The 17,986-nt window shown below is 51.3% G+C and overlaps 2 protein-coding genes across 2 annotated transcripts in view; both read right to left on the bottom strand.

Moving 5' to 3' along the window:
* The window catches only part of LOC118256151 (protocadherin gamma-A10-like), a 101,164-nt gene extending 96,315 nt beyond the window's left edge, over positions 1 to 4,849 (bottom strand). The window contains 1 exon segment of the mRNA XM_050713604.1: positions 2,393 to 4,849. Within this exon segment, the coding sequence (XP_050569561.1) occupies positions 2,393 to 4,834 (2,442 nt within the window). The 5' untranslated portion in view covers positions 4,835 to 4,849.
* Positions 4,850 to 9,941: 5,092 nt separating this feature from the next.
* Positions 9,942 to 14,302, bottom strand: LOC118256179 (protocadherin gamma-A10-like). The gene is made up of 2 exons (XM_050713694.1): positions 11,861 to 14,302; positions 9,942 to 9,956 (listed from the first exon to the last, which is right to left on the bottom strand). Exons 1-2 carry the CDS (start codon positions 14,300 to 14,302, stop codon positions 9,942 to 9,944), a joined length of 2,457 nt encoding a protein of 818 aa, XP_050569651.1.
* Positions 14,303 to 17,986: the final 3,684 nt, after the last annotated feature.

Genomic DNA, 17,986 nt, shown 5'->3' with positions numbered 1-17,986 from the left:
CTTTCTCATGCTAAGTCTTGAGAGCAATGAAGACAGATTCAGTCTGAGCTTCTGTTTCGTTTCCCTTATACACCAGTATTTGTCTCCAGATGGCTGATAGGACCTTCTCAAAGGACATAAGGATTTTCTGCAATTCAAGTGTCACATTTGCAAATGTAAAAGCCCATCCAGAAAAGGAAAATATGAAACACAACCTTCCTGGGAATAAAGACCTGAAAATGGAATTATAGCTATGAAGAAACTCTTTGGCTCAAAGGTACAATAGATAGGAGTGAAATAATGAGGATTCACAGAGGAATTATAAACCATAATACACAGGTATCATCACGCCACATGCACAGTTTTTCTGCAAAACATTTTATTATCAGAGAATTAAAGATATCATTCAGGGCACGGAAACCAGGACAAACTGGTACAAAAATGCTGCAGGAATTGGCACAAATTATGAAGTCAAACCTTTGACTGAACGATATCACTGCTGTGCTAATTGTTTTCCATACTCAAAAAACAAACAACAAAAAAAAAGAAACAACAATACGAGAACACAATAAAAACAAAAACAAATAAAAATACCACTCACCATCTTCACTCAGCATTCACAGCATTCAGTTGCACAACTCACAATATCCAAGTTCTAGCCATATGTAGGCCACTAGCAAGAGCATTTCATCCAGTGAAATTTTAAGGAAAAACAAGGATATCAAAGACTGTCCTGACAGCACTAAACAGTCACACTGGGAATGGAAACAGCTCCACCAATCCAACAAGTCTTTCAGAGTCCTCTGGCATTTTTTCATTGACAACATACAAGGCAAAAATGTGAAAAGGACAGAAATGGAACAAGAAAAAAGGACAAGAAGCAGAATCCAATCTCACACTTCACTCAACATTTTTAAACCTAGTCAAATGTTATACAACACAAATTAAAGCGATGAAGCCTAGAAGGACCCATTACCCAGACCTTTGTTACAGCACGCACACCGAAACAGCAGCACAGATGAATAGAAAGACATTTCTCTGCTCAAACCATCTTCATGCAGCAAGAGAACAGTTGCATGGAGTATAAAGGAAAAGCAGCTATGTGAAAGATAGGGTCCTTAAGATTCTGTTTCAAGACCGTCCCAATCTACTGAAACACTGTGCAGGCCTCCTCATTCGTTATTAGAATTCACTATCGTAATTTGCTATTATTGAGAATAGTGAGTGCTGAATGGGCAAATAGAAAGATACATCTTAACCTCCAGATATTCTAACATGGAAAGGAAAATTCCACCTATTTCCTCACCAGAGCAAGGCCCATGGACACACAGCACATTCCTCAACACAGCTATGCTGCTACTGATAACTTAACCTACACACCTAGACAGAAGACCAGGAAAAGATAAAATCAGACAAGTATAAGGAAGCATTCAAAGAGAAAGCATGGTAGAGAAACTCTCAGGAAAGGCGGCACAGTCTTCTCTGCATGCAAGAAAATACCTCCCTAGAGAACCAAGAAATGGCTCAGTTCTTAAGTCTTCCTCCGGACTGTACAGTAGGGGACATCATAAGAAAAGAATAAGACAGAAAAGCTGATCAGCTCTCAACAGTTTTTCTATGATGTGCCCTACTCATCTCAAATGAAAATGAAACTATAAATGTAAATGACTTAGTATGGGGCCTTTTCTCATGATAAGTCTTGTGAGCAATTTCTTTCCCTTATATACAACACTTTGTCTCCAGATGACTTATAAGACCTTCTCAAGGGAGATAAGGATTTGCTGCAATACAAACTTTGCATTTTCAAAGGTAAAGGGCCTCCCAAAAATGGGAAATACGAAGCACAACCTTCCTGCAAACAAAGGCCTGAAACTGGAAATACAACTAGGAAGAAACGCTATACCTTAATGCAGATATGGGTAGACTAATGAGGATTTTCACAGGTATTAGAAGGTATTATACTCAGAAATCATACCCCTACATACACAGTCTTCTTACAGAACATTCTGGTATCAGAAGACTAGCATTGCCTTTCAGGACAGCAAAACCAGGATCAAATGGTGCAAAAAAATGCTGCAGGCATTGTCAAAATTATGGAATCAAACTACATATATGCTACAGAAATTGCAGAAATTAGCATTCAAAATAAAATGGTACCACTGCCCAAACAATATCACCACTGACACACCTTCTTTTCAAATTCAGAACCAAGATCTCAACTTTACTCCGCTACATTCACAACATTTAGTTGCATCAGTCTCAATAATCAGTTTATAACTGTATGTCGATCACTAACAAGGGCTTATAATTCAGGAATATCTTAACAGGAAGGAGAGCAGGGAGGGAAACGCAAGGAGCACGAAGGAAGACAAGCGCCGAGAGGGAGGGCGTCGAGGTATCCGGAGCGACTCACCGGGAGGGCGTCGGGCTGTGCGCCGCGGGCGCCGGCAGCGTCTTCCCCGAGCAGCGGCGCGGCCTTGTCGGGCGGCGGCCGGGCCGGGAGGGTGTTGCAGCAGCTGTCGGCCGCCCAGCGCCGCTGGCTCTTGCGCGAGTCGGCGGTGAGCGACACCTCGTGCGAGTAGGAGTGCAGGAAGGCGCGGACGCCGTCGATGCCCACGAAGTGCGAGGCCGGGACGCCGCGCAAGGCGCCGCTGGCCGGCGGCAGCAGCTGCGAGCGGCGCCAGCGCCGCAGGCGCAGCGCCAGCAGCAGCAGCAGGAAGGCGAGGAAGAGGCAGGACACGGCCGCCACGGCCAGCACCAGCCAGCGCGTCAGGCTGCCGGCGGGCTCGGCCGGCGCCGCCGCGCTGCCCAGCTCCGAGAGCAGCTCGGCCACGCTCTCGGCCAGCACCACCGTCAGCGTGGCCGTGGCCGACAGCGCCGGCCGGCCCTGGTCCTTCACCACCACCACCAGGCTGTGCCTGGGCGCGTCGCGGGCCAGCGGCGAGCGCGCCGTGCGCACCTCGCCGCTGTGCAGCCCCACGCGGAAGAGCCCCGGCTCCGTCGCCTTGGCCAGCTCGTAGGACAGCCACGCGTTCTGCCCCGCGTCCGCGTCCACCGCCACCACCTTGGCCACCAGCGCGCCGGGCTCCGCCGAGCGCGGCGCCAGCTCCACGCCCGTCCAGACCGCGCCCGCCGCCGCCCCCGCCGCCGCCGCCGGCGGGTACAGCACCTGCGGCGCGTTGTCGTTCTCGTCCACGATCAGCAGCCGCACCGACACGTTGCTGCTCAGCGCCGGCGCGCCGCCGTCCTCCGCCCGCACCCACAGCCCCACCTCGCGCACCTCCTCGTAGTCGAAGGAGCGCAGCGCGTACAGCGCGCCCGTCTCCGCCTGCACCGACACGTACGACGAGAGCGGCGCGCCCCGCACACGACCCTCCACCAGCCGGTACCGCACGCGCGCGTTCTGCCCCCAGTCCGCGTCCCGCGCCCGCACCGTCAGCACCAGCGCGCCCTCGGCGTTGTTCTCGGCCAGACGGGCGCTGTAGCGCGCCTCCACGAACACCGGCGCGTTGTCGTTCACGTCCAGCACGCGCAGCGCCAGCACCGCGCTGCTCCGCAGCGACGGCGACCCGCCGTCCGCCGCCCGCACCGTCACGTTGTACTCCGACACCTCCTCCCGGTCCAGCTCCCGCGCCGTCACCACGCTGTAGTAGCTGCCCACCGAGCTCCGCAGGCGGAACGGCACGTCGCCGACCAGCGAGCACCGCACCTCGCCGTTGGCGCCCGAGTCCCGGTCCTGCACGTGCAGCAGGGCCACCACCGTCCCCGACGGCGCGTCCTCTGAGATCTCGCTCAGCGCCGACCTCACCGAAATCTCGGGCGCGTTGTCATTGACGTCGGTCACCGAGATCGAGACCATAGACGTGTCGAAAAGGCCACCACCATCGTCTGCCTGTACCTCCATTTCGTAGGAGTCGCCTTCCTCGAAGTCCAGGCTCCTCACCAGCCTGATCGATCCCGTCTCGGGATCCACATAGAATTTGTCTGTTATTTCGGCTGTCAGTTTTATCACCGAATACTTAACCTCGCTGTTCAGTCCCTCGTCGGCGTCGGTGGCCGTGAGGGTGAGGAGCGTGGAGCCAACCGGCACGTCCTCGGGCACGCGCACCGCGTACACTGCCTGGCTGAACACGGGCGCGTTGTCGTTGGCGTCCAGCACAGACACGCGGATGCGCGCCGTGCCCGTCCGAGACGGCTCGCCGCCGTCGCTCGCCATGAGCACCAGCTCGTGAAACGCCGCCTCCTCCCGGTCCAGCGCCTTGGCCAGCACCAGCTCGGGACGCTTCTCGCCGTCGGCTCCCGCCTGCACGGACAGCGAGAAGTGCTCGTCGCCGCTCAGCTCGTAGCTCTGCAGGGAATTCACTCCCACGTCCGGGTCGTGAGCCTTAGACAAGGGAAAACGTGACCCTGGAGCTGTCGTCTCGCTCATTCTCAGTTCCTTTTGTGCTTCCACAAAGCTGGGCGCGTTGTCGTTAATGTCTGTGATTTCCACTTCGATCTCGTAAACTTTCATCTCGTCCTCCACGATCACCTCACAGCGCAGCACGCAGCGCTCCACCAACCGGCACAGCTGCTCTCTATCTAGCCTCTCCGCCGTCACCAGGTGGCCGCTGTTCGCATGCAGAGCGAAATACCGCGTCCTATCTGCCGACACAACTCGGGCGCCGCGGTCGCGGAGCGCCGCCAGCTGCAGCGCCAGGTCCTTGGCCACGTCGCCCACGAAAGAGCCCTTGGGCAGCTCCTCGGGCACCGAGTAGCGCAGCTGCCCCCACGCCGCCTCCAACGCCGCCACCAACGCGCAGCACAGCAGCGCTCGCTGCCTCCGGCCCCAGCGCCCTTCTCTCGCCGCGCACATCTCCGCCACGGCCCCGCCGCCACCGGACGCCCGCCGACAGCTCCCCGCCACCGCCCCGACTCTTCGCCTGTGGCTCCGGATCAGACTCTCGCTCCGGCTCCCACTTCGATTCCCGTCCCCGGCTCCGGCCCCGCGGTCGCCCGCTCTCGCCGGCCTCTCCGCCTCGCTGTAGCTTGGCTCCGCACCGCGGGGCCGCTTGCAGCCCGCCCGGCCGCCGAGACAGTGAGCGAGCGAGCGAGCCGGGCCGGGCCGCAGCGGGCGGGGCTGGCTGCAGCGCTCCGCTCCTTCCTCTCCTTCGTGGTGAACAGCGGCGCCCGCAGCCCCCGCCCGGCACTGCACACACGGCTCACACCGAGCGCCGCCGCCCTGCTTCTTCCGCGGAAACCTTCAGCCCCCGCGGATAAGGCGCCACGGCACATTCCCCTGCGAAGCGGCCCAGAGTCTGTGCGTTTGGTTCTGCAACACCTTCTCTTCTTCGAGGAAAAGATGGAATGCTTTCTTGTCTTCAGGTTGGTTATGAGCACCGGGAAGGTAGAGGGTTTCTCTTGATATCTTAGTTCTACTGCATGGCAGGTAAAATTCTTCGTTTTAATTTGACCTCAAAATAATTATCACCCTTACACCATGTTTACAGAAGGATATTCACTTCAAGGAATTGCAGAGATCGTTTTTGCAGTCCTTCTTGAATGAATATTTCCTTGTCTTTCCAACACTTTATATTCATTTAAATCTTACATTCATTTATAATTTGTGTTGTCGTTCCAATGTCAACAACTGATATAAAACAGTTCCCCCTGTACATGTGCAGCATCAAGGAATCAACAGGTTCCTTCAGCTCTCTGATAAGCCTGGGCACTCACTCCACATCCCTGTTATTTAGCAAACCAGTATGGGCACTTGCCTCTGATCAGTTTCCCCCACTATAAATGCAGTCTTGGAGATCACAACAGCAGAAGACACTTTTCTAATTTTCATTCACTTAAACGGTTTTCCAGAAAAATGCCTTCCCATAAAACAGAAGAAAACCCCAGGGCATTCGCTTTGAATGTATCAGAGAACCATGGGCCATGAGCATGCCAGTGTACACAGAGGTGTAAGATGAGGGCAGAATTTGGCATCAATTATCAAACACGTCCAATACATTCATTTGAGAAAAAGCCAAAGGAAGACCATGAAATATCTCGAATATTAAGCATCAACCATATTTTCCTGATTCTGTCATGCTGAATCACTGGAGCTCATTCTACACAGTAAGCATTCACATTCACGGCTAATGGTTATTACATCAGTACTTGGCATCAGTTACAGCACTAGATTAGTGCTTCCATGGAACACCTGCTCCCGCAGCACCCTTCTGCTCTTCTTTGCCTTCACCTTCGTAAATGGTGGTGACTCCAGTCTGCACTCCTTCACCTCAGAGACCTCCACTACATAGGCACTTTTTGCCAAATACTTTATTCTCAGGGAAACATCATGGCCTTAAGGACAGGGACACCATGATCAGAACAGAAATGGCATAGCCCTTGTCACCAGGCATGAAACAAAAGCATTCCCCAGCCAAAGACACAGTAACCCAACTATTTTCCAGGCTCTAAGCCTGTTTCTCAGCCTCTGTACTCTGCAGTCACAGTCTTTATCTGCATCATGGACAATATCCGACTTCTCACCATTGGTGAGAGAAGAAAGAAAAGGGCATATAATTCTCTGACATTTTACTGAAAGAGAGATATATCAAAGTAGTTCTTTTCTAGTAGATCTTCCAGTCGTTTTAGGGGTCTCTGCCACATTCAGGCCCAGATCACAGCAAACAAGGCAAAAATGTGAAAATTACACAAGGGAAGGACTTCACTGTCACTCTACAGATCTTCTTTTTTGATCAGCCTCAACATTAGATAGAATGAAATTCAAGGGATGTACTTCCATTACTCAGGAGATGTTTGAGGCTGTGTGGAGAGAAAATTAGAAGGCCCAAAGTCCAGCTGGAGCTCAAGCTGGCTATTGCTCTTAAAGACATTGAAAATGATTTTATAAATACATAAACAAGAAAAGGAAGACCAAAGACAAGCTCCATCCGTTATTGGATGTGGAGGGGAAACACAGAGACAAGAGATGATCTCCCTAATGTGTTTTTGGTCTCAGTCTTTAGCAACAAGACCTATTTATCTCTGGGTACCCCATCCCCTGATTACCTGGTAGATGGAATGGGAAGCAGAATGAAGACCTCATAATCCACGAGGAAATGGTCAGCAACCTGCTAAACTACTTAGACATATGCAAGTCTATGGGGCCAGAAGGCTGAGTGATGGGTCCTTTGTTTGTGTCACAGCAATCCGATGCAGTGCTACAGGCTGGGGAAGACTGGCTTAAAAGCTGGCTGGCCGAAAGATACCTCTGAGTATTGGTCAATAGCCAGCTGAATATGAGCCAGCAGTGTGGCCAAGAGATCCAACAGCGTTCTGACTTGTATCAGAAATAGTCCAGACATCAGGACTAGGGAAGTGATTGTCCCTCTGTACTCAGCTCATGTGAGGCTGCACCTCAAATACTGTATTCAGTTTCGAACCCCTAACTACAGGAAGGTTATTGAGGTGCTGAAGCAGGTCAAAGCAGGGCAACGGAGCTGTTGAAGGGTCTAGAGAACAGATCTTATTAGGAGCAGCTGACGGAGCTGGGGTTGTTTAGCCTAGAGAAAAGGAGGCTCAGGGCAGATCTTATCGTGTTCTACAATTACCTTAAAGGGGGGCTACAGCAAAGTGGGAATCAGCCTGTTGCCAAGAACCATGTGATAAAACAATAGGAAATGGCCTCAGATTGCTCCAGTGGAGGTCTACGTTGGATATTAGGAAAATGTGTTTCACTGAAAGAGTTGTGAAGTATTCACCAAGGCTGCCCATCGATGTAGTTGAGTCGCCAATATTGGAGGTCTTCAGAAGTGTGTAGATGTAGAGCTTAGTGACATGGTTTAATGGTAGACTTGGCAGTGCTACGGTAAATGTTGGGCTAGATGATCTAAGAGGTATTTTTCAAACTAAATGATTCCAGGATTCTATGAACACAGCTGTTGTCATAGCACATGCCTGTTATCGAAGCCACTTCCACCTCCATTCTTGAGAGGTCAGTGCTCAGAGGCTCCTCTTTCCACCAAGAGACCGTCACACACAAAGAATTCTCAAACTACTCTGAACTGTTACGTTTGCCTTCCCTATTCATAACAGGCAGAAGGACTTCATTAAAAGACCAATTGCCCAGCCCACTTCTTCACAACATGAACAAAGACTATACCGTGGACAGCTCTAAAGACATGTTTTTCCACTACATTAACATGACCTAACATTGTGAAGAAAATAAATGTTATGCAGCTGGTTTATACACATTGATATTTTTTATATTTAGATATTTTTCAGTATTCATAGCAGTAGATCATGTAAGGTAGATAGTAGGGGATGAATTCTACAGAAGGCTCTCCCAAAGATCCCCAAAAATATCAGTAACATTTCTCAGGCAAAACCTACTGAGCAGACAGACTTCAAAGAGCGTAAACCAAAGCTTTGTGGGGAATGGAATAACTAAAACAAGCAGAGAAAGGACCATCAGCCCTTCTACAGCCCCTCACACAACATTCCCCCAACATGTCACCTCAAACTTTCATAACTCCAATGCTTTTCTTTCACCATCAGAATTTGCAAGCAAATCTCACCAAAGGAAAAGTTCAACAAACCTTTTCCCAATCTCACACACCAGGTACAACCACATCATCAAAGTATACCATGAAGGGAGGTACATTTCTCTGCAAGTTTCTAAAGCCTACTAAAGAGAAGGGACAGAGAGGATTCGTTCTCCAACAAAGACTAGGTCTTCGTAAATACATCAGTAAGGAAATGTCCCTCTTCTTTAAGTGTATGCGCTGTTCCACACAGACATGCCTCTTCTACTAAAATCATGTTTACATCCACTCCCCAGACCAAAAAAAAATAAAATGGAGGGGAACACACAAACACCCTGGTATCTCCAGTCTTCCACACCAGCTCCAACTTTGATGAAATACACACCTACTGGCTTACATGGGCAAGGCACATGAACACATAACACATTCCCTAACAAAGCTATGCTGCTACTGACAACGCAACCTACATGTATGGAAGAAACACAAGGAAAAGAAAATATTGGACCAGCAGTACAAAGAAGCATTCAAAAAGAAAGTGTGGTAGAGAAAATCACTGGACATGTGGCACAGTCTTCTCTCTGCACTGCAAAACGTCTCCCTAAACCACCAAGAAATCACTGAGGGTTTAAGCTGTAAGCTAAGCCCTAGAGAGTTCATCTGGACTTCATTTTAAGAAATGTTCATCAGCTGCCATCTGTTTTTCCATGATGTGGCCAACTCACAGTCCATGAATATGAAAATGTAAATGGAAAGGCCATACTATGGGGTCCTTTCTCATGCTAAGTCTTGAGAGCAATGAAGACAGATTCAGTCTGAGCTTCTGTTTCGTTTCCCTTATACACCAGTATTTGTCTCCAGATGGCTGATAGGACCTTCTCAAAGGACATAAGGATTTTCTGCAATTCAAGTGTCACATTTGCAAATATAAAAGCCCATCCAGAAAAGGAAAATATGAAGCACAACCTACCTGGGAACAAAGATCTGAAAATGGAATTATAGCTATGAAGAAACTCTTTGGCACAAAGTTACAATAAATAGGAGTGAAGTAATGAGGATTCACACAGGTATTATAAGCCATAATACACAGGCATCATCACGCCACATGCACAGTTTTTCTGCAAAACATTTTATTATCAGAGAATTAAAGTTAGCTTTCAGGGCAGGGAAACCAGGATAAAATGGTGCATAAATGCTGCAGGAATTGGCACAAATTATGAAGTCAAACTGACTGAACGATATCACTGCTGAGCTAATAGTTTTGCACATTCAAAAAACAAACAACAAAAAAAAAACAACAACACAATAAAAAAAAATTCCACTCACCATCTTTGCTCTGCATTCACAGCATTCAGTTGCACAACTTACAGCATCCAAGTTCAAGCCATATGTAGGCCACTGGCAAGGGCATTTCATCCAGCGACATTTTAAGGAAACATGAGGATATCAAAGACTGTCACACTGGGAATGGAAAAACAGTCACACTGGGAATGGAAACAGCTCTCCCAGTCCAATAACTCAAAACAGATCTTCCAGTCTTTTCAGGGTCCTCTGGCATATTGTCATTGACAACAAACAAGACAAAATTGTGAAAAGGACAGAAATGGAACAAGAAAATAGGACAAGAATCCAATTTCACACTTCACGCAACATTATTAAACCTAGTCAAATATTATGTAGCACAAATTAAAGCCTAAGAAGACCCGTTACCCAGACCATTATTCCACTACACACACCAAAACAGCAGCACAGATGAATAGAAAGACATTTCTCTGCTCAAACCATCTTCATGCAGCAACAGAAAATTTGAAAGGAGTATAAAGGAAAAGCAGCTAAGTGAAATATGGGTCCTTAAGATTCCGTTTCAAGACCATCTTAGTCTCCTAAAACACTGTGCAGACCTCCTCATTCATTATTAGAATTCACTATCAGAAATTGCTGTTACTGAGAGAATAGTGAGTGCTGAATGGGCTAATGGAAACATACATCTTGACCTCGAGATATTCAAACATGGAGAGGAAAATTCCAGCTATTCCCTCACCAGAGCAAGGCCCATGAAAACATAGCATGTTCCTCAACACAGCTATGCTGCTACTGATAACTTAACCTACACACCTAGACAAAAGACCAGGAAAAGATAAAATCAGACAAGCAAAAAAGCATTCAAAGAGAAAGTGTGGTAGAGAAATTCACAGCAAAGACAGCATGGTCTTCACTGCATGCAGGAAAATACCTCCCTAGAGCACGAAGAAATGGCTCAGTTCTTAAGTCTTCCTCCGGACTGTACAGTAGGGGACATCATAGTAAGAAAAGGTGATCAGCTCTCATCAGTTTTTCCATGATGTGCCCTGCTTATCTCAAATGAAAATGAAACTATAAGTGTAAATGACTTAGTATGGGGCCTTTTCTCATGATAAGTCTTGTGAGCGATTTGTTTCCCTTACACAACATCTTGTCTCCAGATGGCTTATAAGACCTTCTCAAGGGAGATAAGGATTTGCTGCAATACAAACTTTGCATTTTCAAATGTAAAAGCCCTCTCAGAAATGGGAAATATGAAGCACAACCTTCCTGCAAACAAAGGCTTGAAAATGGAATTACAACTAGGAAGAAACTCTATACCTCAAAGCAGATAGGGGTAGACTAATGAGAATTTTCACAAGTATTAGAAGGTATTATACTAAGGAATCATACCTCTACATGCATACATACAGTCTACATACTCATAGTCTTTTTAAGGGTTCTCTTGCACAGGTGCTCCAGATTTTACAAGGAAAATAAACAAGGGAAAAACGTGATACTTACAGAACATGAAAAGGACTTTGCTCTCACTCTTCAAACCTCAATATTTTATAATAATATATATAGGAATATATAGGAGAAGAGTATATTAGAGTATAGAAGAGAGGCAGCCAAAACAAACACGGAGCCATTAAGATTCTGTTTGAAGACTACCTACTGATCAAGCACATGGGCTATTGGGATGATTCATCTTAATCTCCCAGTAAACTAAAATGTACACTTACTCAGAATAGAGAAGAACAAAAGGAAAAACTGCATGATATATGACAGGGGAAGAAATAATCAACCACTTACAAAGAGTGGGGAAAAAAAAAAAAAAAGTTGCATGAAAAAGCCCCCGCCCGAATCCCGCCTTCAGGAGCAGGTGTAACCTTGGCAGTGAAGCCCATGCTTGCCTCCCCTGAGCGAGGGGCAACCACACACAACACGCTGCCCAGCCAAGCTGTGCCTTGCCCAGCAGCAAAACTCCCCGGCCGCGAAGGAGATCGCGCAGGGAAAGGCAAGGAGCAGGAAGGGAGGCAAGCGCCGAGAGGGAGGGCGTCGAGGTATCCGGAGCGACTCACCGGGAGGGCGTCGGGCTGTGCGCCGCGGGCGCCGGCAGCGTCTTCCCCGAGCAGCGGCGCGGCCTTGTCGGGCGGCGGCCGGGCCGGGAGGGTGTTGCAGCAGCTGTCGGCCGCCCAGCGCCGCTGGCTCTTGCGCGAGTCGGCGGTGAGCGACACCTCGTGCGAGTAGGAGTGCAGGAAGGCGCGGACGCCGTCGATGCCCACGAAGTGCGAGGCCGGGACGCCGCGCAAGGCGCCGCTGGCCGGCGGCAGCAGCTGCGAGCGGCGCCAGCGCCGCAGGCGCAGCGCCAGCAGCAGCAGCAGGAAGGCGAGGAAGAGGCAGGACACGGCCGCCACGGCCAGCACCAGCCAGCGCGTCAGGCTGCCGGCGGGCTCGGCCGGCGCCGCCGCGCTGCCCAGCTCCGAGAGCAGCTCGGCCACGCTCTCGGCCAGCACCACCGTCAGCGTGGCCGTGGCCGACAGCGCCGGCCGGCCCTGGTCCTTCACCACCACCACCAGGCTGTGCCTGGGCGCGTCGCGGGCCAGCGGCGAGCGCGCCGTGCGCACCTCGCCGCTGTGCAGCCCCACGCGGAAGAGCCCCGGCTCCGTCGCCTTGGCCAGCTCGTAGGACAGCCACGCGTTCTGCCCCGCGTCCGCGTCCACCGCCACCACCTTGGCCACCAGCGCGCCGGGCTCCGCCGAGCGCGGCGCCAGCTCCACGCCCGTCCAGACCGCGCCCGCCGCCGCCCCCGCCGCCGCCGCCGGCGGGTACAGCACCTGCGGCGCGTTGTCGTTCTCGTCCACGATCAGCAGCCGCACCGACACGTTGCTGCTCAGCGCCGGCGCGCCGCCGTCCTCCGCCCGCACCCACAGCCCCACCTCGCGCACCTCCTCGTAGTCGAAGGAGCGCAGCGCGTACAGCGCGCCCGTCTCCGCCTGCACCGACACGTACGACGAGAGCGGCGCGCCCCGCACACGCCCCTCCGCCAGCCGGTACCGCACGCGCGCGTTCTGCCCCCAGTCCGCGTCCCGCGCCCGCACCGTCAGCACCAGCGCGCCCTCGGCGTTGTTCTCGGCCAGACGGGCGCTGTAGCGCGCCTCCGCGAACACCGGCGCGTTGTCGTTCACGTCCAGCACGCGCAGCGCCAGCACCGCGCTGCTCCGCAGCGACGGCGACCCGCCGTCCGCCGCCCGCACCGTCACGTTGTACTCCGACACCTCCTCCCGGTCCAGCTCCCGCGCCGTCACCACGCTGTAGTAGCTGCCCACCGAGCTCCGCAGGCGGAACGGCACGTCGCCGACCAGCGAGCACCGCACCTCGCCGTTGGCGCCCGAGTCCCGGTCCTGCACGTGCAGCAGGGCCACCACCGTCCCCGGCGGCGCGTCCTCCGAGATCTCGCTAAGCGCCGACGACACAGTCAGCTGAGGCGTGTTGTCATTCACGTCCGTCACCGAGATCGCAACTACAGCCGTGTCGAAAAGGCCACCGCCGTCCCTCGCCTGCACCTCCATTTCGTAGGAGTTGCGTTCCTCGAAGTCCAGGCTCCTCACCAGCCTGATCGATCCCGTCTCGGGATCGAGGTGGAAAATCTTCGAGGCTTTCGTGGAAAGTTTTTGCCACGAATATTTCACGTTCCCGTTGAGTCCCTCGTCGGCGTCGGTGGCCGTGAGGGTGAGGAGCGTGGAGCCAACCGGCACGTCCTCGGGCACGCGAACCGCGTACACCGCCTGGCTGAACACGGGCGCGTTGTCGTTGGCGTCCAGCACAGACACGCGGATGCGCGCCGTGCCCGTCCGCGACGGCTCGCCGCCGTCGCTCGCCCTCAGCACCAGCTCGTGAAACGCCGCCTCTTCCCGGTCCAGCGCCTTGGCCAGCACCAGCTCGGGACGCTTCTCGCCGTCGGCTCCCGCCTGCACGGACAGCGAGAAGTGCTCGTCGCCGCTCAGCTCGTAGCTCTGCAGGGAATTCACTCCCACGTCCGGGTCGTGAGCCGCAGCCAGGGGAAAACGCGACCCTGGAGCTGTCAGCTCGCTCATGCTCTCGTCAATCAGAACTTCGTTGAAGCTTGGTGCGTTGTCGTTTATGTCCATGATTTCCACTTCGATCTCGTAAACTTTCATCTCGCCCTCCACGATCACCTCACAGCGCAGCACGCAGCGCTGCACGCCCTCGCACAGCTGCTCTCTATCTAGCCTCTCCGCCGTCACCAGGTGGCCGCTGTTCGCATGCAGAGCGAAATACCGCGTCCTACCTCGGTCCAGTATGCGGGCGCCGCGGTCGCGGGGTGCCGTCAGCTGCAGCGCCAGGTCCTTGGCCACGTCGCCCACGAAAGAGCCCTTGGGCAGCTCCTCGGGCACCGAGTAGCGCAGCTGCCCCCACGCCGCCTCCCACGCCGCCACCAACACGCAGCACAGCAGCGCTCGCTGCCTCCGGCCCCAGCGCCCTTCTCTCGCCGGGCACATCTCCGTCACGGCCCCACCGCCACCGGACGCCCGCCGACAGCTCCCCGCTGCCGCCTCGACTCTTCCCCTCCGGCTCCGGTTCAGGCTCTCGCTCCGGCTACCACTCCCGCTTCAGCTTCGGTTCCGTCTTCTCTCTGACCCCGCCGCCGCCCGCTCTCGCCGGCCCCCCTGCCTCTCTGTAGCTCGGCTCCGCACCGCGGAGCCGCTCGCAGCCCGCCCGGCCGCCGAGACAGTGAGCGACCGAGCGAGCCGGGCCGCAGCGGGCGGGGCTGGCTGCAGCGCTCCGCTCCTTCCTCTCCTTCGTGGTGAACAGCGGCGCCCGCAGCCCCCGCCCGGCACTGCACGCACGGCTCACACCGAGCGCCGCCGCCCTGCTTCTTCCGCGGAAACCTTCAGCCCCCGCGGGTACGGCGCCACGGACATTCCCCTGCTACAAGGCCCAGAGTCGGTGCGTTTGCCTACGCAACTCTTTCTCTTCTTCGTGGATAAGGTCGAATGGACTCCGGTCTTCACGGTGGTCATGATCAGAATGAAGGCAGAGGACTCCTCTTGATGTCTTAGTTCTACTGCATGGCAGGTAAAATTATTCGTTTTAATTCGACCTCAAAGTAATTATCGCCCTTACACCATGTTTGCAGAAGGGTACTCACTTCCAGGACTTTTGGAGATCGTTCCTGCAGTCCTTCTGGAGTGAATATTTTCTTGTCTTTCCAACACTTTATATTCATTTAAATCTTACATTCATTTATAATTTGTGTTGTCGTTCCAATGTCAACAACCTATATTAAACAGTTCCCCCTTTAAAAGTGCAGCATTAAGGAACCAGCCGCTCCCTTCAGCTCTCTGAGCAGGCTGTGCACGCACTCCATATCCCTGCCACAGAGCATACTAGCCTGGGCACTCACCACTGATCAGTTTCCCCCACTATAAATGCAGTCTTGGAGATCACAGTTGCTGAAGATTCTTGTCTAACTTTCATTCACTTAAATGGATTTCCAGAAAAATGCCTACCCATTCACCAGAAGAAAACCACATGGCATTCATGGTGAAGGTAGAAAAGAGCCATGGGACATGAGCATGCCAGTGTACATACAGGTGTAAGATGAGGGCAGAACTTGGCATCAGCTATATAAGAAGTCAGATACAGTCGTTTGAGAAAAACAAAACAAAAAAGGATGACCATGAAATGGTCTAAGCATCAATCATATTTTCCTGATTCTTTCAGCCTGAATCAGTGGATCTCATTCTACATACTAAGCATTCACATTCATGGCTAACGGTTATTACATCAGTACTTGGCATCAGTTACAGTACTAGATTAGTGCTTCCATGGAACACCTGCTCCCACAGCACCCCTCTATGATTCTTTGCCTTCACCTTCATAAATGGTGGTGACTCCAGTCTGCACTCCTTCACCTCAGGGACCTCCACTACATAGGCACTTTTTGCCAAATACTTTATTCTCAGGGAAACATCATGGCCTTAAGGACAGGGACACCATGATCAGAACAGAAATGGCATAGCCCTTGTCATCAGGCATGAAACAAAAGCATTCCCCAGCCAAAGACACAGTAACCCAACTATTTTCCAGGCTCTAAGCCTGTTTCTCAGCCTCTGTACTCTGCAGTCACAGTCTTTATCTGCATCATGGACAATATCCGACTTCTCACCATTGGTGAGAGAAGAAAGAAAAGGGCATATAATTCTCTGACATTTTATTGAAAGAGAAACATATCAAAGTAATTCTCTTCACAGGAGGAAACATTCAGGGTCTGGTTGGAAATTGCTCTCCCAGTCCCACCATTCCAACAGATCTTCCAATCTTTTTAGGGGTCTCTGCCACACTCATTTGCAGTTTAGACATTGGCTGTAAATGAGGCAAAAATGTGAAAATTACACAATTGAAGGACTTCATTGTCACTCCAGACATTTTCTGGTTTGATCTGCCCCAACATTATGTACAATGAAATTGGAATGTACTTGCAACACTCAGGAGGACTATAAATATGTCTGAGGCTGTGTGGGGTGAAAATTAGAAGGGCCAAAGTCCAACTGGAGCTAAAGCTGGCTGCAGCTCTTAAAGGTAATGAAAATTATTTTATAAATACATAAACAAGAAAAGGAGGAGCAAAGAGAATCTCCATCCTTTATTGGATGTGGGGGGAAAAGTATTGACAAGAGACAAGCTCCTTAATGCCTTTTTTTTTCATTAGTCTTTAGCAGCAAGACCAATTTTTCTCTGGGTATCCCATCCCCTGATCAGAATCCCATCCCCTGATCAGAATGAAGCCCTCATAATCCAGAAGGAAATGGTCAGCAACCTGCTAAACTACTTAGACATATGCAAGTCTATGGGCAAGAAGGGATCCACCTTAGGATACTGAAGGAGCTGACAAAAATGCTCGCCAAGCCATTCTCCATCATTTATCTGAAGCCACAGCTCTCTGGGGAGGTCCCAGTTGACTGGTGGCTACTAATATGATGATCAACTACAAGAATGTCCAGAAGGACATCTGAGAAACTACAGGCCTGTCAGTGCTGGGGAAGCTCGTGGAGCAGAACACCTTTTGTGCCATCACGTGGCAACCAGGTAGTCAGGCTCAGTCAATGGGGCTTAATGAATGATGGGTCCTCCTTCATGAGTCTTATCTCCTTCTGTACAAGTTGACATGCTAAGTGGATGAGGGAAAGGCTGTGGATATAGTCTACCTTGACTTCAGTAAGGCTTTTGAACACTCTTTCCCACAACATTCTCCTGGAGAAAATGGCTGCTCATGCCTTGGATGAGTTTGCACTTCACTGAATTATAAATTGGCATGTTAGTTAAGCCCAAAGAGTCTTGGTGAATGGTGTTAAATCCAGCTGGAGGGCGGTCTCAAGTGGTTTCCCCCAGGGCTGAGTATCGGGGCTAGTTCTCTTCAGTCTCATTTATCAATGATCGGGATGAGGAGATCAATTGCACCATTAGTACATTTTCAGACGACACCAAGTTAAGCACAAATGCTGATCTGCTCAAGGGTAGAAAGGCCCTGCAGATGTATCTGGATAGGCTGGACTGATAGGCCAAGGTCAGCAGTATGTGGTTCAACAAGGCTAAGTGATGATGGGTCCTGTGCTTGGGTCAGAGCAATCCCATGGAGTGCTACAGGCTGGAGAAAGACTGGAAAGTTGGCTGCTGAAAGGGATCTCTGAGTACTGGTTGACAGTCAGATGAATATGAGCCAGCAGTGTGCTCAGGTGGCCAAGAAAGACAACAGCATCCTGCCTTGTATCAGAAATAGTCTGGCCAGCAGGACTAGGGAAGTGATTGTCCCTCTGTACCCATTTCTGGTGAGGCCACACATCAAATACTGTGTTCAGTTTTGGACCCCTCACTACAGGAAGGTTATTGAGGTGCTGAAGCAGGTCCAAAGAGGGGCAACGGAGCCATTGAAGGGTCTAGAGAACAGGTCTTAATAGGAGCAACTGAGGGAGCTGGGGTTGTTTAGTCTAGAGAAAAGGAGGCTCAGGGCAGATCTTATCATGTTCTACAATTACCTTAAAGGGGGCTACAGCAAAATAGTGATTGCCCTCTTCTCCTAAGAACCATGTGATAAAACAATAGGAAATGGCCTCAGATTGTTCCAGGGGATGTTTACATTGGATATTAGGAAAAAAATTTTCACTGAAAGGGTTGTAAAGTAT

Source organism: Cygnus atratus, chromosome 14 (assembly GCF_013377495.2).
Source record: "Cygnus atratus isolate AKBS03 ecotype Queensland, Australia chromosome 14, CAtr_DNAZoo_HiC_assembly, whole genome shotgun sequence".
In the NCBI taxonomy this organism is placed as follows: Eukaryota; Metazoa; Chordata; class Aves; order Anseriformes; family Anatidae; genus Cygnus; species Cygnus atratus.
This window is presented reverse-complemented; position numbering and strand designations above follow the sequence as displayed.

Coding starts and splice junctions, on each gene's coding strand:
- LOC118256179 (XM_050713694.1), bottom strand. CDS start 14,302: ATGTGCCCGGCGAGAGAAGGGCGCTGGGGCCGGAGGCAGCGAGCGCTG.